Genomic DNA, 21,847 nt, shown 5'->3' with positions numbered 1-21,847 from the left:
ATCTTAAAAAAAAAAACACTTTTGTCACCCCCCAAAAAAGAAATTCCATACCCACTAACAGTCACCCCCCAATTATCCCATCCCCCAAGCCCCAGGCAACCATTAATCTACTCCTTGTCTTTATGGATTTCCCCATTCTAGACATTTTGTATAAAGGGAATCTTATATCTGTTCTTAGTGTCTGGCTTCTTTCATTTAGCATAATGTGTTCAAGGTTCACCTATGTTGTAGCACGCTTCTGTACTTAATTTCTGTTGTGGCTGAATAATATTACATTGTGTGCATAGACCACATTTTATTTATCCATTCAACAGCGATGGACATTTGGATTGTTTCTCTTCTTGGCTATATCACTGCTATGAACATTTATATATACAAGCTGTTGTGCGGACATACCTTTCACCTCTCTTGGGTAATTTCCCCTAGAAGGGGAATTACTGGGTCATGTGGTAACTGTATGTTTAACCTTTCGAGGAACTGCCTAACTGTGTGCACCTTTTACAGTCCTACCAGCAATATTTAAGAATTTCAATTTCTCTACATCCTTACCAGTACTTGTTTTTATGTCTTTTTGACTATAGCCATTCTAGTGGGTGTGAAGTGATATTTCACTGTGGTTTTAATTTATACTTCTTTGATGGCTAATTCTATTACCTTTTTCTCACAGTCATTTTGTAATGTGTAATTCTGCCTTTACTATTCTTCTTTTAAAGATTTATTTATTTATTTGAGAGAGGAGGGTGTAGGGGCAGAGGGAGAAACTCAAGCAGACTCCTGCGGAGCGTGGAACCGGCTGCAGGGCTTGATCCCATGACCCTGAGATCAGACCTGAGCTGAAACCAATTCTGGGATGCTTAACCAACTGAGCCACCCAAATGCCCCTGCCTTTACTATTCTGAAATGAAATCCAAAGATAATGTAGCTGAATTATGTCCCCATACCAAAATATCATTTTACTTCACCAACTGCGACAGAAATGATGTGTAAATAGAAACTAATTTTTAACAAAGTGATATCCACTTCAACATAGGTGCACAAGAGACACAATATGGCAGCCAGATCTTACTTTAAAAGAGAGAATTATTGTAAATTTAAAAGCGACAGAGCAGTCTGACACAGGAGGGCTGCATCATCAGCTCAAATGCCTCAGGCAGCATTGCCGCGTGGGACAGAATTTTTCCAAAGTTGTGGCCAAATCGTAATAAAGTGATCAATAAGACAGGTAGGAATAATTTTGGCATACTCAAAAAATCGGTAAGTAGGCCAGAGTAGAAGCAGCTGAGTGAAGTGGGGATGGGGGGAGGGTGCAAGACAAGATCATACCAGAGGGCGGTCGGATCAGGAGGCCTTGTGGGTCGGATGTGTCCAACATTGGCTCAATGTTCACAAAAACGTTCCCTTACCCTAGGTGACCCCAGCGGACTACGTTTCCCAGCATACTCTTGCAGCTATGTGCAACCACGTGACTGGGTTCTGGCCAATGGAACACAAGCAAAAGTAATAGCCGATTTGAGTGAAAGCCAGTGTCTGGGCTGACTCCAAGGTGTCTGAAACTTCAAGACCGAGGTTCAAATGCCACCGAGCAGCGCACCAGGGCCATTCCCTCCCCCTATCCCCACACCTCAGTTTCCACCCTCTGTGAAGTGTGGATCATAATCCCTCTCTTACAAGGCTGCTAAATGATTACATAAAATGGTGGCTTGAAAAATCTGGTAATCCTTTACCCCATTGAATTCTCAGTCCTTCGGTGGGATTGTGCTAGACTGAGTCTGGAGACCCAGAAAGGCATGAGGACTGAGCCTCACCTCCAAGTCCTCCTGGTCTGGTGGAGGAGGTCTACCCGGTCACAAAACACTGTGTGACAAAAGAGGGGTGATGGGGTCCCATTTGTTGAGTGTGTTCAGAAGACATCTCCCACCTACCTTGGGCAGAGGGCAGCCAGGGATGAAGCATTTATTCTCCTTCTTTTACAATGGAGGGGAGGCTGGAAAGACCCTGATGTTTCAGGACTTCAGCTCAAGAAACTGGGGAGGTACCATTTAAAAAAATTTAAAAAACGGCGCCTGGGTGGCTCAGTTGGTTAAGCATCTGCCTTCAGCTCAGGTCATGATACCAGGGTCCTGGGATCGAGTCCCAATTGGGCTCCTTGCTCGTTGGGGAGCCTGCTTCTCCCTCTGCCTGCCTCGCTTTCTTTCTCTGTCTCTCTCTTTCTGACGAATGAATCCATCCATCCATCCATCCATCCATCCATCCATCCATCCATCCATCCATCCATAAAATCTTAAAAAAGGGGGGGGCACCTGGGTGGCTCAGTCGGTTAAGCGGCTGCCCTCGGCTCAGGTCATGATCCCAGGGTCCTGGGATCGAGCCCCACATCCGGCGCCTGCTCAGCGGGGAGTCTGCTTCTCCCTCTCTCTCTGCCTGCCTGCCGCTCCCCCTGCCTGTACTCTCTCTCTCTCACTATCTCTGTCTCTGTGTCAAATAAATAAATAAAAATCTTAAAAATAAATAAATAAATACAAATAAAAAATTTAAAAAAAAATTTTAATTGCTTCCTTAGAGTAGAAGCTTAACAAATGCTTGCCCGCTAATGCCTGGCTGGCTTAGTCGGAAAAGCATGTGACTCTTGGTCTCCAGGTTGGGAGTTCAAGCCCCACGTTGGGTGTAGAGATTATTTAAAAATAAAATTCTTAAAAAACACAAAATGCCAGGGTGCCTAGGTGGCTCAGTTGGTTAAGCGTCTGACTCCTGATTTCAGCTCAGGTCATGGTCTCAGCGTGTGGGATTGAGCCCCACGTGGGGTTCTGAGTTCAGTGGGGAGCCAAGCTTCTCTCTCTCTCTCTCTCTCTCTCTCTCTCTCTCTCTACCTGTGTCCCTCCTCTGTTCGCCCAAGCTCTCTCTCTAAAATAAATAAATAGATAAATACATATTTTTTAAAAATGCCTGTTGGATTACAGTAAACTATGTCAAATTGAGAGTGGTTTTTCAAGGAGTGCCTAGGTGGTTCAGTCAGTTAAGCTTTTGGCTCGGGTCATGATCTCAGGGGTTCTGAGAGTCTAGCTCAGCTCACAGTCCGCTTGTCTCTCTCCCTCCGCTCTTCCCCGGCCTCTGCTCTCTCGTGCTCTCTGTTTCTCAAATGAATAAATAAATTTTTAACTTTTTAAAAAGATTTATTTATTTATTTATTTCAGAGAGAGAGCAAGAGAGTGCGAGCACCCACGAGTGGGAGGAGGGGCAGAGGGAGAAACAGGCTCCCGGCTGAGCAGGGAGCCTGATATGGCGCTCGATCCCAGGACCCTGAGCCAAAGGCAGACGCTTCACCCATTGAGCCACTGATTGACCACCCCAATTAAAAAAAAAAAAAAATTTTTTTTTAAAAGAGAGAGACTGGTTCTTCATAATTCCAAAAAGCTCATTGAGTATTATTGTTAATGTAAAAATGTTGTGTGTAGAGTCCACCATTCTTATAGCATGTATACTAAATTTTTAAGACTTTCAGAAAATGTATGTTGAAGTTGATGTGAAAAAAACAAAGGAAACTGTATTGTCGGAAGTCATGTAAAATAGACTGATTAGAAATGTTTTCCCCCATAGCGAATAGGGAATAGTCACAAGGCTTTTCATTTCTAGGTGTTGGGAGTATGGTTCTTAGAGTGAATAAATCATGACGAGGACTCTGAGAAAACAAAACAAAAACCCAAAGAAACTGATGAGGTGGCTGGGGACAGACTAATCTTGGCTGGGAAAATAGGCCCACACCACCACCGTGTGGCCGTTTTGGGAATTTGCAGGCAGCACCTTTCAGAAATCACTTACTTGGGGCGAGCAAGAATTAGGACTGGAGGCAGAATCCGGGTGAGGGGATTCTGAGGGGTGGAGACTGAATATTCCAGCTGCCAAGACAGAGGAGGGGGAGATGTGGTAAGATTTATTGTGGAGAAACTGACTCTGCGTCTTCCGTGTCAGGGAAATCCCCTAAAGCAGTGGTGTTCAAAGTGGGTTGTTGGAAGTATTTTCTTGAGGCTTTGCTGGATGCTGGGCACTGTCCTCGGTGTTGGGGACACAGTGGTAAATGAAACAAACCAAGATCCCTGCTCTTGTGGAGATTAGATTATAATGGGGAAACAGGTATTCAATGTGATAACAGAATTACCAGTTTAGGCAGTATCACTGATTCTAAGATACGCATGGCTTACAACTGATGACATCTTAGAGTCAATTAAATGTTCAGAGGTTGAGTGCTACGAAAAAAAATAGGTGAGGGTAAAGGAGATTGGAAATTTGGGGAGAGGATGGTTGCCACATTCAATAGGGTGCTCAGGGTAGACTTCGCTAAGAAGGTGATATTTAAGTAAAAATTTGAAGGAGGAGAGGGGCTGAGTAAGGTTTTTGTGGAGGGAAAACACTCGGGCAGAACAGCCTGTGCAAAGGCCCTGAGGCAGGAGCATGACTGGGTTTGTCTGTGGAACAACAAGGAGGCCAATGTGGCTAGATTGAATGAGAGAGGAGGAGTGGGGAGAGGTAATATCAGAAAGGGAATGGGGCCAAAATCATAAAGGGCATTTCTTTTTTTTTTTTAAGATTTTATTTATTTATTTATTTGCAAGAGAGAGAGAGAGAGCATGAGCGGGGGAAGGAGCTGAGGGTGAAGCAGACTCCCCACTGAGCAGGGAGCCTTAATGCGGGGCTCAATTCCAGGATCCTGGGATCATGACCTGAGCTGAAGGCAGATGCTTAACCAACTGAGCCACGCAGGCGCCGCATAAAGGGCCTTTCAATTCCATGATGCCATTGGTACCTCTGATCCTTTGGTCCTACCCTTTTTTTCTCTATTGCCTCACCTCCTCTCATGTCCTCTCTCCCTTTCTTAGATGCTGTGGGCAAGCACCACAGTCATGTCCTTGCACACATTACATTACCTGCCTTGCTCTTTCTCCCTCGCTCACACCTGCCTGGCCAAACCCCAACCCTGGTTAAAATGGACTCTGCCTTTTCTGTACCTGCTCCCACCCAGCTGAGCTTGTGAGTGGACATACTTGAGCTGTGTGACAGCAGAGCTCAAGTGAACATTCAGAACCGATCTGCAAGGCCTCTCTGGCTCTGTTCTCCATCCTCTAAGCAATCATGTTCTCACCTTCTCTCTCAAAACCTCCAGCACCCCTCCCCCCTTCATTCTCACTTCTTCTTTTGCTGAAAAAATAGAAGCCGCCAGAAGAAAACTTCCTTATGCTTACCCCAGGGACACTGCTAGCTCACATACAGAGGTACATACACTGCTGGCTCTCCCATGACCATGTTTGGACCATCCATAAGGGCCAATCCCTCCACTTGGGCTCTGAATCCCTTCCCTCTCCCTACTCAAGACTTTCCCTCTTGCAATGTTTCCTTCTCTCTCTTGCATCATTATTTGTACACCCCTTGACCTGTTGTTTGCTTAGTATTCCCCTCACCAAATGCCCACGCTTCCTCAAGGTGCTGTTGAGAATACGTCCTGAAACTTGGGGCTCTTAGACCCACTTCTCTGCCTGAGATCCCCTCCCCCCACTTTGTAACCCCATCCAGGAGCCCCAATACTTGGTATTGATCTAACCAAAATAATTACATAACCGTATTAAACAGGAAAGGGGAGAGTGTGTGTAAGAAGTGTGGGTAGAGGGAGGAAAGGGAGCTAAATCCTGATTTTCTGAGTCAGCAGAACAGAGGATAATGCCTAAAACCGACAAAGCAAGAATAGCAACATAACTGTGCTTAGAGATGTGGAAACGATGCCACATTTATTAGGTAAAAGAAATGAAAATGGGGCGCCTGGGTGGCTCAGTCGTTAAGCGTCTGCCTTCGGCTCGGGTCATGGTCCCAGTGTCCTGGGATCGAGCCCCACACTGGGCTCCCTGCTCCACGGGAAGCCTGCTTCTCCCTCTCCCACTCCCCCTGCTTGTGTTCCCTCTCTCACTGTGTCTCTCTGTCAAATAAATAAAATCTTAAAAAAATAAATAAAAGAAAAGAAATGAAAGTGGTTGCCTCTTGGGAGGAAAAAATGGGAGAAGGATTGGCACAGGACTTGTCATAATGAGTCTTAAAGATTTAGTTGGGGTTTTTTTTTAAGATTTTATTTTATTTATAAAATAAATTGTTTATAATATTGAAAAAGGAGAATAACTAACCTAGGGCAAGGATTATATAGTGTTACATTTATATTCTGGAATATCATGTGGCTTTTTTTTTTTTAAGTTTGTTTTAGTAATCTCTACACCCAATATGGGGCTTGAACTCAGGACCCTGAGAGCAAGAGTCCCAGGCTTTCCCGACTGACCCAGCCAGGCGCCCCTGGAATACAGTGTAGCTGTTTGAAGAATGAGATATGCTGAGTAGAAGGGGCGAAGGATACTGATGCCCACCACTTACCTGGAAAGCAAGACAATCAGATGGATTGAGGAATAGACAGAATAGTGCACTGCTGACGTTTGGGGCCAAGCAATTCTTTGTTGGTGGGGGCTGTCCTGTGCTTTGTAGTATGCTTAACAGCTTCCTTAGCCGCTGCCCACTAGATGCCAGTATACCCCCACCCCAGTCGTGACTGCCAAAACATCCCCAGATGATGCCAAATGTCCCTGTAGGGAAAAGAGCTCCCCAGTCGAGAACCACTTTAGACAAAGAGATGGAGAGATGGATAGAAATGTGACCAAGGGGCGCCTGGGTGCCTTAGTCCGTTGAGCATCTTCCTTTGGCTCAGGTCATGATCCCAGGGTACTGGGATCAAGCCTGCATACGGCCCCCTGCTCGGCAGGGAGTCTGCTTCTCCCTCTCCCTCTGCCTCTCCCCCAGCTTGTGCTCTCTCGCTCTCTCTGTCAAATAAATAAATAAAATCTTCTAAAAAAAAAAAAAAGAAATGTGATCAAGCAAATATAGCTATGGTAGAATCTAGGTGGTGGGTATATGCGTGTTCACTGTAAAAATTTTTCCATTTTGCTGTATGTCTGAGATTTTTCATAATTAAGGGCTTGAGAAAAAAAGAATGAAGTAAATCTATATGCTCTGATCTTTTTTTTTTTTAAGATTTTACTTTTTTAAGTAATCTCTGCATCTCACATGGGGCTCGAACTTACCACCCCGAGATCCAGAGTTGCATGTTCTACTGATGGAGCCAGTCAAGTACCCCACCCGGTTTTTAAAGATATTCAAGGACATAAAACTGAGTAATAAAACCGGGCACAAAGGGAGTATTCATGTGCTTCATTTTATGTAACATTCAAAAACAGGCAAAACTAACTTGTGGTCATAGAGGTCAGGGTATTAGTTACTTTTGGGGAGACACCAACTGGAAGAGAGTGAGAAAGAACCTTCTCACTCCGGGGAGCTAGAAATGTCTTATATCGTGATCTGGGTGGTGTTTACTGGAGCATATACATATGCAAAAATCCATCAAGCTAACGATGTCAATGCTAAGTGTTTAGGGGTAAGGAATATAATGTCTGCAACTTATTTGAAATATATATAAAATAAAAACAGATGGGCTGTTGGACGAATAGAGGAATGGACAGCTGGATAGATGTGTAACAGAGGAAATGCAGCAAAATATGCGAATTGCAGAATCTAGGTGTTAGGTGATGGGGTTTACTATACAATCCTTTCAACTTTGTTACCTGCTTGAAAAATCTTCATAATAATTTGTCAGGGAAAATAAATAAAGCCATAGTGCTGTGCACTTAAGATTTGTACATTTTACCATATGTACGTTACATCTAAATTTCTCTCTCTTTTTTCTTTTTTAAAGATTTTATTTATTCATTTGAGACACAGAGATACAGAGAGAGAGAGAGAGAGAAAGCATGAGCAGGGGGAGAGGCAGAGGGAGAGGGAGAAGCAGGCTCCTCGCTGAGCCAGGAGCCTGATGTGGGGCTCCATCCCAGGACCCCGGGATCATGACCTGAGCCGAAGGCAGACGCTTAACCATCTGAGCCACCCAGGCGTCCCTCTCTCTCTTTTCTTAAAGATTTTATTTATTTCAGAGAGAGAGCACGCGAGAGCATGAGCGGGGTGAGGGGCAGAAGCAGTCTTCTGCTGAGCAGGGAACCGAGGCCAGATGTGGGGCTTGATCCCGGGACCCCAGGATCATGACCTGAGCCAAAAGCAGACACTTAACCAACTGAGCCACCCAGGCGCCCCACCTCTCAATTTTTCTTGAAGCCCGAGGTATATGGTTACGTGAAGAAAAAGAAACATAAGTTACTGATCAATAAGTACAGTCTGCTTTTATTTACTTAAAAAAATGTGCAAGCTGATATTGATTTGTAAATCTAAGCTAGAAAATCAAAACATCAAATAGTCTCGGAAATGCTTGCGGCTCCCTGATCAGTGGGCTTGTCTAAAAATTCAGATTCTTAGGGCTCCATCTCAGGCCTTTGGAATCAGAATCCCTGGGAGTGGTGCCTAGGAATCTGCATTTTAACTGGATTTTTCTGATGCTCATTTCATATTTGAGACACTAAGTCAATGTGAAAGGGGGCAGGCTCAGAGACAAAGACGCTGCCAACTATTTTTATGCTCTTTCGATGGTGATGGGGCTATGGGCTATTTTTTTTTGGTGTGTGTGTGTTTCAGTATTTCCCAAATAAACCCGTGAGAGTCGGGGGTCCCACTTATCATGGGCCGTAGCGCCTCTAGTCTAACCCTCTTCCCCTTCCCCCAGACCCTTCAAAAACACCCGCCCTCCCTTCTCTTGCCCAAGAAAACCCTTGTGGTTAATAAGTCTCAGAAAAGTGAAGTGAAATGAAAGTCACAGTTAAGAGTGACCACAGCGGAAGGATTGCCCCTCCCCCACCACTGAAGTCGGAGCGAGGCGCGCTGACACCTCCGCCGACCCTACAAAACTACTCCACACATTCCCTCCAGGAACACCAGGCGCTTCCCGCCCCCCGTCCCCCCTCACCCACAGAGAGCCTTCACGTTCCGGGCACCTCCGAACCCCGGAGGTGGGCGGGGCACAGGGTGGAGTCCCCGCGGGAAGAAAAGGCGGACGGGTCTACACGGGGTCCCCAGAGATGTCCCGGCTACCTTTCCTGCTGCTGCTTCTGCCGCCGCTGACTGTGGAGCCTGCCGGGGCCTCGCTGATCCGGTACTGGGGACCCCGTCACCACCCCAAACCTGGGACGGACTCTCCCCCTCTTGCCCTTTAAGTCTGGGGGCCCCCCAGTTCAGTGATTCCCAAGCCTGGCACCCCAGGAGCCATGACTCCTATCTCTTGGGTTCGCAGATCTCCACACGTGGCTCTCACCCCAAAAGGGCTTCTACCCTGATAGGTCCTAAGAGGGCAGCCCTTTCAGTCCAAGGTCCTCCAACCCGGAGACCCTCGATTGGGACGACTCCTTCTCTCTCCTCTCCAGGCAAATTTTGGGAGGCCCCCATAGATCCCACCCTGAGCTCTGATGATCTGGTACTGGGGTCTCCAGACATGCGACTCCCACACCCCAACCCAACAAGATCTTAGAGACTCAGAGCTGTGACTCCCCCAGAGTCACATCTTCCAAACTGTTTAGGTCTCAAGAAGTCCAGTTTTGGGGACCCCAGTGACCTCCCCCCTCCCCTGGCCTCTGGTGCCCCCCACTCCAATCTCTCACTTCTTCTCCTCTCTTCTCCCATCCCCTGGAACTCTTGATGGGGGGGGTAGGAGGGTCCTCTTCCAAGAAACATTTTCCGCACTTGACATTCTTGAACCTCTCAAAGATTGAGTTATGGGGGCGGGGAGAGGGCGTGGCAAAGATGTGAGTGAGGGAGCGGGGCTCCAAGGAGGTACAAAAATATTAGCACACAGGATGTTTGCTAACCTGCTTTTTGAAACTAAAAGATCACCGCCATTTCCCAAGCCAGCGCAAAAGGCAGTGATTCGCTGAGAGTCATTTCAGGACCAACAGCATCTGCATGATCCAGGAACTTGGTAGAAATGTAAATTCTCAGGCTCCATCTCGGACCTAGTCAATCAGAAACTACAAGATCTGAATTTCAGCTCTGGGTCAGGGGTTGGCAAACACTCAACTCAAGGGCCAAATTCATCCTGCTACCTGTTTTTTTTTGCAAATGGAGTTTGACAAAACCCAGTTATGCTGTCCAGGGCTATTTCCACGCTATACTGACAGAGAGGAGCAGTTGCAACAGAGACAGATGGTGGGCAAAGTCTTTACAAAAAACTTTGCCCATCACCCCTGCTCTAGGTGATTCCTCTTCCTGCCAAATTTTGGGAACCACTGCCATAGAGGGCTACTTTCTCCTTTTTTTTTTTTTTTAATTTGACACATAAACATTTTATTTATTTATTTATTTATTTATTAGTTTGACAGAGAGAGGAGAGAGGGAGAGCACAAGCAGGGGGAGCAGCAGAGGGAGAAGCAGTCTCCCCGCTGAGCAAGGAGTCCAATGCGGGACTCGATCCCGGGACCCTGGGATCATGACCTGAGCCGAAGGCAGATGCTTAACAGACTGAGCCACCCAGGCATCCCTACTTTCTCCTTTTTAGTGGTTGAATGGATTCCATTCTATTCATGTTTCATAGCAGAGCCAAGTCCTACCTAGTTGGTCTCCAGTTTTCAAAATTAGATACATCCTCATAAACACATCTTTGTGCACTTGTCCAGTGATCTCCTAGAGATGAAATTCATTGAACTGAAATTAAGTTGGGCTAAAAGGTGTGTACAATTTTAAGCCCTATGATACATACTTGCCAAATCCATCCTCCAGAAAGTTTGTATCAAACTATAGACCTGAGCCAACAGTGAGTATTCATGGTTCTTTGCCAATCTGCAGGGTCCAAAAAGGTTTCTGACTCTTGTCATTTGTATTCCTTTGATGACTATTGGGGTTGAACATCTAACATAAAACGATGTTATTTGTTTAGAAGCTGTTTGTACTTCTTTTGCCTGCTTATGTCCTTTGCCTATTTTCCTACCAAATGTCAAGCTTGCCACAATTTCCTTTCATGGCTGCTCATAGAAGACACAAGACTCCCAGGTCAGAGACAAGGACAGGTTACTACTCTTGGCAACAGTAGTAGCCAGGGTATCAGTTCTCTGAACCCATTCCCACGGGGTGAGATGAAGAGAGCTGGCTGACCTGCACATGCAGTGAGGTGCAATACAGGAAAGGAACCCTAAGTTTAGGGAACTTGAGCCTTTTATAATGGATCATAAACCTGCTTGCTCTTTGCCCCAGAGGGAGACACTGTCTCTCCCAAGGCTGTTCACTAAAGGAAATCCTTGACAAAGTCCCTCTTTGGAAATGTGAGAACCTGGAGAATTGTCTCCCCAATGCTGGGCTGTTTATCTTATTCTTATTTGTTTGTAAAAGCTCTTTGCATATTAAAGATATTAACTCTTTGACATATAACTTGTAATTATTTCCCCTAGATTTTAAAAAACTTTTTAAAAAGCTTTGTGTGTTGGAGGAAGGGAGTACAAAGGTTTAAAATTTTAGAGTCCCATTCATCAACATTCTCCCCAATGATTTCTGTTCTTGTTATCATGCTTTAAAAAGCCAGAGTTATTTAAACATTTTAATTCATTCTAGTGCTCTTAAATATTACATTTCACGGGGCACCTGGGTGGCTCAGTTAGTTGGGCGTCTGCCTTCAGCTAAGGTCATGATCAGGATCAAGCCCCACGTTGGGCTCTCTGCTCAGGGAAGAGTCGGCTTCTCCCTCTCCCTCTGCTCCTCCCCCACTCATTCTCTCTCTCTCTCTCTCTCTCGCTCACTCTCTCTCTCAAATAAATTTAAAAAAATCTTAAAAAAATTACATTTCACCTTACGTCTTTGATTATCTGCAATGTAGTTTATTTTTTTTTTAAGATTTTATTTCTTTATTTGACAGAAAGAGCACAAGTAGGCAGAGAGGCAGGCAGAGGGAGAGGGAGAAGCAGGCTCCTCGCTGAGCAGAGAGCCTGATTCGGGGCTCGATCCCAGGACTTTGGGATCATGACCTGAGCCAAAGGCAGATGCTTAACTGACTGAGCCACCCAGGCGCCCCTGGAACGTAGTTTAGTATAAAGAATGAAATTGGGATTTGGTGCTTGTCCTCTCCCCCCCCCCCCCCCCCACCAATAGTAAGGAAAATAGCCTCCGACATCATGATGAGAAGCATGCACGGGAGGGTTTTTGCAAAGGCTAGTTTTATGTTTAGGGTCTTTGGAAACCTTTGTGAATGTCAACTTCCTGAGGATGGCTTATTTTCTGTTATTTGGAATGTCTCTTATTGAAAGATTCTGGGAAAGGTCTGTTTGGGATGGCTCACTCTTGTAAAGTCTTTGGGGAAATTTGTCATCATGGTTTGCTATGTGTTTGGTTGGGTTTCCTCGAAGGTTGTTATTGTAGGCTTTCTGGTAATGACAGTTATTTTAGGGCCATAGAGACATTCCCTTTATCATTATATCCTATTTGGAAAATTCTGTTATAGAGAGTCTCCAGGAAGAGTAGTTTCCTAACTGTCAGTATTCTCCCCCACAGGATCCCTCTCCGCCGAGTCTACCCTGGACGTGGGACCCTGAACCCACTGAGGGGATGGGGGAAGCCGGCAGTGCCCCCCAGTTTGGGGGCCCCATCCCCTGGGGACAAGCCCATCTTGGTAGCTCTCTCTAACTACATGAATGTGAGTCACAGTCCCAGAGAGCCTCTGCCCTCCTCCCCGCTTAAGAAGTCAAGCTATTCATTCCCCCTCTCTCCTGTTTTGCCATCAGGTCCAGTATTATGGGGAAATTGGATTGGGAACACCCCCACAAAACTTCTCTGTCGTCTTTGACACTGGCTCCTCCAATCTCTGGGTCCCATCCATAAGATGCCACTTCTTCAGTCTGCCCTGCTGTGAGCTTTCATGGGGGAAAATAAGGCTGAACAGGGGTGATGGGAGAAGGAGGGGGCTGGTTCTTGGCTTCCCAAGGATTTTCGAGGCACTGTTCTCTTCTGACATGACTTCAGGGGTGACAAGGTCACAAAGGCAGGAGGCATTGGGGAGATTCCCTTTCCCCAGTGACACCTCCCTGGTCTTCTGACCTAGGGTTCCACCACCGCTTCAACTCCAAGGCCTCCAGCTCCTTCCAACCCAATGGGACCAAGTTTGCCATTCAGTATGGAACTGGGAAGCTAGATGGCATCCTGAGTGAGGACAAGCTGACTGTGCGTGACCACTGACCCCAGGAAGACTTGAGCCTGGGAGAACCCCAATGTCTAAAATAATCTGGCTTAGGGCGGTGGTTTAGGAGGTGGGGTTTCCAGGGCAAATGGATGAAGCTTCTGAAGTAGGGGGCGGGGCTTCTGGGGTAAAAGGGGCAGGGCTTCTCAAGCGGGGGTGGGGCTTCCTGGTTAAAGGGGTGGGCTTCTTAAGTCCGGAAGCAAAGCTTCCTAGGCAGTTGGAGTTGTTTTCAGAAGTCTCCAGGTATGGGATTCAGGCCTTGGTTTGGAAGTCCTCAGGGTTATGTAGGTAATGTCCTCCGAGAAGTAACTTGCCCCATTTGCATCTATCCCTAGATTGGAGGAATTAAGGGTGCATCAGTGATTTTTGGAGAGGCTCTGTGGGAGCCCAGCCTGGTCTTCACTTTTGCCCACTTCGATGGGATACTGGGCCTTGGTTTCCCCATTCTGGCTGTGGGAAGAGTTCGGCCCCCGCTGGATACATTGGTGGACCAGGGGCTACTGGATAAGCCTGTCTTCTCCTTCTACCTCAACAGGTAATGGGGAAGGGTCTACCTTCCTATGAGTCCTAGCCCCAAGAAGGACATTCTGTTTTCAGGCAGTCCCTTACCCAATAAAGGAAGTCTCATCCTCCACTCACCAAATCACCTACCCAATATAAGTAACTCCTGTTCAAAAGTCCCACTCACCAAGCAACCTTAAGACCTCCTAAAGACACTCACCATCATTTCAAATGCTCCATGTTTCAAACCCAAACCAGGAAACTCCATGCCCTACCTACTCAACTTAGGAACCCCCTCTTCACTGTCCAGAAAGCCCAAATGCCATTTGAGAACACATTCCAGAAGTCAGAAGTTACCCATTTTAATCTAAGACGTCCCACCTACCTTTTAGGAAGCTGGACCTTATGCTCAGAAAGCCCCAACCACCACCCAGGAAGTCCCTACCTTCCCTCTGGAGGCCCATCCCCCACAAGCATAAAATCCTATGCCCTTTCAGTTACCCTGATGTCCAACCCATTCAGGAAGCCCCATCTACCTCTGGGTAGATCCTCTCCTCCGCCACCTCCAGGAATCACTGCCCTTCTTCCCCGCCACTCTCAGCCAACTAGGAAGTCTACCACCTCTGAACTATGAGACCTACAATTCAGAAGGTCTCACCATACCCAGAAAGTCACCTCACTTCTGCCCAAGTCACAACTGCCAGAGCCAATTCGCATAAATTCCACCCCAAAAGTTCTTATCTTCCACAGCCATATCAAGAAGTCCCATCCCCACTTCGGAAAGCCCCCAGGACCCTACAATCCTGACCTTCATCAAGAACAGTCCCCTTTCCCTTCACTTCTTGCTTAGCTTCCAGTCCCAATATCTAGGCTCTGCCTGCATCCCGCTACCCCCACCTAGAACCAGGAGACCTTCCCTTGGCAGGAATGCCCTTCCTTGGCCCCTCCTGGGGCTGGCAAGGGAAACACCCAAGACACTGACAGCACTTTGCCTCTGCAGGGATCCTGCGGCAGCAGATGGAGGAGAGCTGGTTCTGGGTGGCTCAGATCCAGCTCACTATATCCCACCCCTCACTTTCTTGCCAGTCACGATCCCTGCCTACTGGCAGATCCACATGGAGCGGTGAGGGACCTGCCCTTCTAGGTCTGGGAGGAATGGGCTAGAGCCTAATCTCCAGTGTCCTGGGAGAAAGGAGCTGGAGGCCTGGACTCCTGGGTCTGAGGGAGGAGGGGGCTGGGGACGCAGACTCCTGGGTCTGAGGGAGGAAGGGACTCGGTTAGGGCTGCGGTGTTTGAGGGAGGAAGGGCTGAGGGCCTGGACTCCTAGGACGATGGCTCCAATGTCCACCCCTTGGCCCCTCACAGTGTGAACGTGGGCACAGGGCTGACTCTTTGTGCCCAGGGCTGTGCTGCCATCCTGGACACAGGCACATCCCTCATCACAGGACCCACTGAAGAAATCCAGGCCCTGCATGCAGCCATTGGAGGAGTCTCCCTTCTGTTGGGGGAGGTGAGGACCCGGTGTCTGGTGGGGCTTTGATGGCAAACACTGGGCATGATGCTAGGGCCTGAGCTTGGGAATAGTGGTTAAGAGGGATCCCAGGGCAAAAGGCACTGGGCATCCTGAGTGACAGGCTGGGGGTAGTGGGAGGAGCAAGGACACCTCCTGGGCCTCTGCTGAGTGACTCTGGACAGGAGGAGATGGTGATGGAGGTTTATTCAGGACTGAATGGGAATGAGAAGCCTAAGGAGGCTGCAGAGGCCTGGGGAGTTGTGGAGGAAGCCCAGAAAGAGTGAGCGGCCATCAGCCCTCAGACAGTGATCAGAGCCATGGAAGAGGGGAGCCCTTTCTGGGAGCGAGAAGAGGTCCCAGGAGCAGCCTTGGGGAACATCCACATAGAGCAGAAGTGGAGATAGGGCAGAAGCAGCCCGAGGCACAGGAGAGTGGAGGCTCACAGAAGCCGTGCCAAGAGTTTCAGGCCTGGAGGGGGGCCACGGTGCAACATCAAAGCTGCTCACTCACTCCTCTGCCGGGAAGCCCTGCAGCTCTTGGGGTGGGGGCAGGGTCCTACCAGGTCAGGTTTTCTGTAACTCTATCCCTTTGTTCTTTGGCACTTCTGCGAGGGTGGAGAAAACTCAGTTTGTGCGTCTCCAAGTCAAATGCCTAGGACGTGGGCCTGTAATGAGCCAAGGGAACCAGGGAGATCATAGTGGTTCGGTGTGGCTTGCCCGGGTAGGGATCCAGCTGTGCCACTTACGAGCTGTGCTGTCTTGGACAAGTCACTTAATGTCCCTTGGCGTCAGTTTCCTAACCTCTAAATCACTAATACTCACCTCTTAGGTATGTTGTGGGGATTGAATCAATTAACCCACTTAAGGTACTTAGAACAACACTTTGATGCTGTCATCTCTCTCAAGAGAAATATATACACTTGAAATCAACTTCTCCTCAACATTCCTTACCTTCCCAACAAGGTAATTACTATTGGTTTTTAAGGAAGATCGACTTCCTGGTAGTCATTTACATTACAGTCATTTACAAATGTAAACATTTACAATATTTACAGCCTAATACTGTATTCTTAGGTACTTGGGGGTGGTGGGATTGGAGGCAAACTGGGGAGCAGGTACCCCATCAGTCTAAAAAGTGCAGCTCTAGGCCACTCAGCTCCAGCCAAGTGTTTCCATGGAGGGAAAGCCAGATCTTCTGGTTTGTTGGAGAAAGCTGAAAACATTATCTGAAACCTCCTGGTTCGTGAATAATAACACTCTTACTATGTGTCAGGCATTCTTCCAAACTAACTCATTTATTTCTCACACAACATCTCTATGAAGTATTACTATCAACTACACCTTCAAATTGGAAACTGAGGCACAGAGAGGTTAAGTAACTTGTCTAAGGTTGCACAGCAGCAGACTCCAAGGATACAACCGGTCCCACCGTGGTGTACAGTTGGTAAATAAGTTTTAAAACATTTTTGAAACTCTAAGACAATTTCAATACAACTGCGGGCTCGGTGTCCCTCACGGGGCCAGCAGTTTTTGATCCACAAGTAGATGCAGGAAAAGAAGGTTTGATCAAAAGGGAGCCTAAAGGAAGTGGCAATAATTATGTGTGTTGCGGGGAGAGCTGGTAAGGCTAGCAACAGAGCTTGACCACACAAGGCCCTGAGTACCTATTTTAAGCAGGAATCCCTCAACTCCACTTGTTCCTCTTCTCCTTCAGTACCTCATCCAGTGCTCGAAAATTCCAACGCTTCCTCCAATCTCCTTCCTCCTTGGTGGGGTCTGGTTTAACCTTACAGCCCAGGACTATGTCATCCAGGTAGGTGGCCGTCACAAGTCAGAGAGATGCAATAAGATGGGATTTGAGAGGATGGAGTTAGGAATGAGACATCACCAGGACCGAAGAGGGGCCACAGAAACACTTCTGGTGCCCGGGATAGTGGGAGGGGGCAAAGCTCTGGCTCCCCGGGAAGAAGAGGAGGGTTCGGTGCGCGTGACACCCAGTGGCCTCTCTTGTCGCCCTGCAGATTGCTCGGGGTGGTGTCCGCCTCTGCTTGTCTGGCTTCCAGGTCCTGGACATGCCTCCGCCTGCAGGGCCCCTCTGGATTCTCGGCGATGTGTTCTTGCGGTCCTACGTAGCGGTCTTCGATCGCGGGAACCTAACAGGCGGTGCCCGAGTGGGGCTGGCGCGCGCTCGCTCCCCGGGAGCAGGACCACGAGGGGGTGGGTCCGCGCGGGCGCAGTTCTCTGGTTGGCGCCCTGATTAGGCGCATGCGCACCGAGTGGGTAGCCGAGGCCCAGCCACTCAGTAAAAATCCGTTATTTACGTTGACCCTACCTTGGTCCCCTTTTTTTTTTTAATTTTAAGCGCACGATTTTTGGAGAGAAAAATTAGTGCTCAGCTCTCTGGAGTTGAGGAAGAAAGGAAGGAGAAAGGAATCACTCCTTTTCTCCAGCAGGGCTCCCACCGGTGCGGGGGCCTTGTACTACGAATCCCATGAAGCCCTTCGCCTATGCCGCCTATAGACAAAGGCGCCCGGCACCGCGGAGCATCACGGACCTTGTATTCCAGGCCGCGTTCTTTTGCCGGGGGCGGGCGCAGCCACAACATGCGTGGGAGGCGACAGGTCGCGACGCCAGCGACAGGTGGCAGTGGGGGGTGGTGGCTGAATCGTAAAGGGCTTTCCAACCCTTGTTTTAAGGGGTGGGGATGCGATTCCCGCAGACTTCGTCTTCTGTTCTTCCTCTCTCCCCTGGGATTCTGAGACCCCTGGGTCCGCCATAAAGGCGGGGCTTGAAGCCCCCGGGTTGGGGGGAGCTGTGCTGTCCCTCCTCCGGCGATGATGTCATTCCCCCCCCTCCGCAGCCTCTTGCTGCCCTGAGCTGCCGGGGCTGGGTCACCCCTCCCCCAACGCCAGCCCCGGATTCCCCCATCCCCGCCCCGCCTCGACTTGGGGTGAGTACGGGGGAGGGGGAGAAGGCACAGGGTCCGGGGGGCGGTAAGACGGCCCAAATCCCAGTTTTGGAGGTGGGAGACCCGGGAGATGAGGACTCAAAAATTACAGCGGAGAGATTCTCCCTTAATAACGAGGTTTGGGGGCCAGGGTTCTTGGAGGGTCTGGGGAACCAAGGATCGTAGGCAGAGAGTCTCCATATTTTCAGCTTTAGTGTTCAGGAGACCCTCTTTCCTAGATTTAGAACTGATAGGAATGGGGGCGGAGGAACGAAGCTGGGGTCCTAGAAATCGGGAAGCGGGAGACCCTTTCCCAATTCCAGGGTCTTGGAGAATGGGGGAGGGGAAGTTAATTAAGAGAAGGCACCGAGGATGACGGAGGTGGGAGTTTGGAGCTTTCAGGAATTTTGTGCCTGGAGGAGCAGGGAAAGGATAGATTGGGAAGGAGGAGGGGTGGGAAAGGTCTGAAGACCAGGACGGACATTGGCCTACACCCTACTGGTGTCTATCACCAAAAATCGAGTCCACTTCCCTCTGGTCTGTTTGCAGGGCCGGGTGTCCCATAACCAGAACCTACGTTATGCCTCCAGAAGCCTACCCCATGGGTACAGAACCCAGGCTCACAAATCCCCACAGATAACCTGCTGGGGCCTGGGGAGGGCCATGAGGGAATGATGGCATTCAGTTTTCCCAGGGCCTGATGGAGTCTGGACTATCCTGTTACTCCCTGTCCTGGGGCCTCCTCCCCACTCCCATGGTCTCTAATCTGGAGTCTCATCCCATATTCTCCCCTATGGCAGCCCCCTCCCTCTCCTTCACACCTTCTCCCACACCTTCTGACCTCTGCAAAAACGCTGATTTGGTCACTCGATCCCGTGCCTGGCTGCTGTCAAAAGCAGAAGAGAAAAGTAGAGTTGGGGGGAGGGGAGAGGATATAAGGGAGCATGGCTGATTTAGGTTTTTTTCTAGCCCCTACTCCCAGCCCTAGGACCTACCTAACCCCTGCTCCAGGCTCCACCCCGACTCCCGACTTGCCCAAAAACCTCACTCAACCCAAAAACCTCACTCAAGCCTCAACCTAAGTCCAGTCCCTCACCTCAAGATTCACTGCTTCTGCCTGGGGATACACCAGAATTCAGGGCAGAAAGGAGTAGGAAGCTCCGATGTCTTTTCTCTGCCTTCCTGGGTCCCATTGGGGGCTTCAGGACTGCCCAAGGATACTGGATTAAGGATACTCAATTGGGGACAGTGGGGGAGCCCAGGGTCTGAGGGGTGAGGGAAACTACCTCCCTGGTCTGCAGGACAGGCCCCACTTCTGCAACTCTCTCCGCAGTGACGCAGCCTGGAGTCCTGGCCAAGATCGGGGTTAGAGGGGGTGATGGGGGGGTGTCAAAGACCAAAGGACAGCGGGACAAAGTCCCAAAGAAGGGGGGACAGAGACTCAGAAGGGGGAAGAGGATATAGAGGAAAGAGACACAGGGAGCAAGGATAGAGACCTGAATAGGGGGACAGAGAGAAAAAGAAAGGGCAGAAAGAGAAAGGGCACCTACAGAGGAGGGAAAGTTGTGGAGGAGGGAAAAAAGACACTAGGAGGGAGGTTGTCAGAGAACATGAGCAAGGGGAACAGAAACGCAGATGAATGGGCAGAGACTGGGGTGGGGCGTACAGATTGGGAGAGGGGAGTGGAGGACAGAGGCACAAAGAAGAGGGACAGAGGGCTGGAGGGGACAGAGACCCAGGGAGAGGGAGACAGGGGCCTAGAGCAAGGGGGACAGCGACCCAGAGAGGGGGCAGACTGGCGAGGCGGGAGCGGGGGAGGGGGAGTGGAGAACAGAGACACAAAGAGAAGGGACAGAAACCGGGAGGGGACAGAGGCCCAGAGAGAGGCAAATCCCTGAGACCAGGAGAAAGAGACTGGGGGTCGGGGGACAGAGACACAGTTGGGGGGAGAGGATGGGGGCAAAGACTCAGAGGGAGGGGGACACATTGAGAGAATAATGGGACAGAGACCCAGAGGGAGGGTAGAGACTTAGAAAAGAGGGGCCACAGTCTCCGAGTGATGAAGGCAGAGACGAGGGGAAAAATACTCAGAGAAAGGGGAGAGAAAGACATCGAGAGACACAGAAACGGGAGCGGGGGTGGGTGGGTAGGCGATACGAACCAGCCGCCGCACCTGCATTGGGAGGCGGCGGGCCAGGGATAGTGCCGCGGGAGGAAGCCCGCAGCCCCTGACCCGCCCCCTTCGCTCCCGCAGGCACCGCCTTCTCCCGCCGCAGCCCCGGCAGCAGCCGCTGGCCCCGCCCCAGCGCCTGCGCCCTGCTACCCGGCGTCTGGCCAGCCACGGGGGCGGGGCCGGGCACGCCCCTCAGCTAGCCCCGCCCCAACCCTCCTCTCCTCTCCCGCCAGGACTCCTGGACACCTAGCCCCGCCCCATTTCTCATTGGCGCGGCTTATTTCCTCAGCCTAGCCTAGACTTCCCGGCGCTTAGGTTTCTCCCCTCCACCGCCCTTAAGGCTCCCTCTTCACCAGTCCTCATCCATCCCTTGGTTCTCCAGTCTGCAGTCCGCTGTTGTGTAGACTTGGTCCCTTTTTCATCACCAGTTGGAAATTCTTGTATCGCCCTCTGAAGCCCCACTGACTCTTATGACTCTCTCCCAGGTTCTCTGAGCCCCAAGACTCCCCATTCCAGGTCCCACCCTTCCAACCAGCCCAGTAGCTTTGTACCCTGCAGGTCTCACCTTTCCCGTAGCGGACCCATTAACCGTTCTCTACTCTGAACCCTGCCCCACCCCCGCCTAGCCTGGTTGCTTTCAAGCCTCTTAGAACCCGGCTCCTCCCTTAAGTCTTGCCTTCCCACAGCGCCTTCAAAAGGCATTCTACCATTCGTAGACCCCACCCACCATCCTCAGTCCCGTTCCATCCATCCTGACGCTCATTCTCCCGGCCCACCCCCGTCTAACCAGGCCAAACTTGCAGCCCCTGACCCTCCCCTTCCTTACTTCGCCCCCTTTCTTAGTCCTAGCCAGACGCTCTCAGGTTTCCAGGCTTCACTTATGTCCGCTCCTCCTCACTGGGTCTCAGTCCCTATTCCTCCTTTCAGTCCAGCCTAGTGCTATTCGCGCGAAAGTACTCCCTACACTCCATTTCCAGTTCCCGCCCCTCGTTCAGTCTCGCCCCCTCACTCTCCCAGCCCAATTAGGACTGTTTCTTTCTCAGGCCCTGCCTCTTCTTAGGGTCCGCCCTGCCGCGCGACAAAGCAAAGTTAGGGGCCCAAGCCGGATGTCTCCATCCGCCCCCTGCTTGCCAGCTCTTTAGGTCCTTTCTCTGTCCAATCAGGACCGTCTCCCCCATGCCAGTCAGAAGTCTTTAAATAGTTTGGACGTGTCCCTTTCCTCTGCTGAACCCGCTCCTTTTTTCAGTTCAATCAGATCTCATATCTAGTCCCACCTCCTCCGTTTTCCCGGTGCGGCACAGCCCCGCAGCTTTAGTTGCCGGTCCCGCCCCCTTAACACCTCGCTCCGCCCGCCCCTTCTCTCGGAAAGATCCAATCGGTGTGCTTCACCTGCAGCCCCGCCCCGTCCAGCTAGGCTGTGAGGAGTCCCCGACCTTCTCGCGGCCTCAGCCCCGCCCTACCTCCCCCAGACCAATCAGTTCTGTTCCTCCCCCACCGCGGCCCCGCCCCCTCCACTCGTCGCCTCCTCCACCCAATCCTGTCTGCC

General features: G+C 49.9%; 1 protein-coding gene across 1 annotated transcript; it reads left to right on the top strand.

The window, feature by feature from the left end:
- Positions 1–8,850: 8,850 nt before the first annotated feature.
- NAPSA (napsin A aspartic peptidase) lies at positions 8,851–17,507 on the top strand. Its single transcript, XM_027617317.2, has 9 exons — positions 8,851–9,112; positions 12,487–12,628; positions 12,717–12,840; positions 13,034–13,152; positions 13,504–13,703; positions 14,670–14,792; positions 15,035–15,179; positions 16,896–16,994; positions 17,203–17,507. The coding sequence occupies exons 1-9, from the start codon at positions 9,039–9,041 to the stop codon at positions 17,440–17,442; spliced, it is 1,266 nt and encodes a 421-aa protein (XP_027473118.1). The 5' UTR covers positions 8,851–9,038; the 3' UTR covers positions 17,443–17,507.
- Positions 17,508–21,847: the final 4,340 nt, after the last annotated feature.

This window comes from Zalophus californianus, chromosome 17 (assembly GCF_009762305.2).
Source record: "Zalophus californianus isolate mZalCal1 chromosome 17, mZalCal1.pri.v2, whole genome shotgun sequence".
Classification (NCBI taxonomy): Eukaryota; Metazoa; Chordata; class Mammalia; order Carnivora; family Otariidae; genus Zalophus; species Zalophus californianus.
Note: the sequence above shows the minus strand (reverse complement) of the source record. Positions and strands in the feature narration are given on the sequence as shown.

What these genes read in the sequence shown, in the direction of transcription:
- NAPSA (XM_027617317.2), top strand. Translation starts at nt 9,039, where the DNA reads ATGTCCCGGCTACCTTTCCTGCTGCTGCTTCTGCCGCCGCTGACTGTG. An exon ending in TTCTCCTTCTACCTCAACAG is followed by an intron (nt 13,704 to 14,669) that starts GTAATGGGGAAG and finishes TTGCCTCTGCAG; the next exon opens with GGATCCTGCGGCAGCAGATG. An exon ending in CCCAGGACTATGTCATCCAG is followed by an intron (nt 16,995 to 17,202) that starts GTAGGTGGCCGT and finishes GTCGCCCTGCAG; the next exon opens with ATTGCTCGGGGTGGTGTCCG.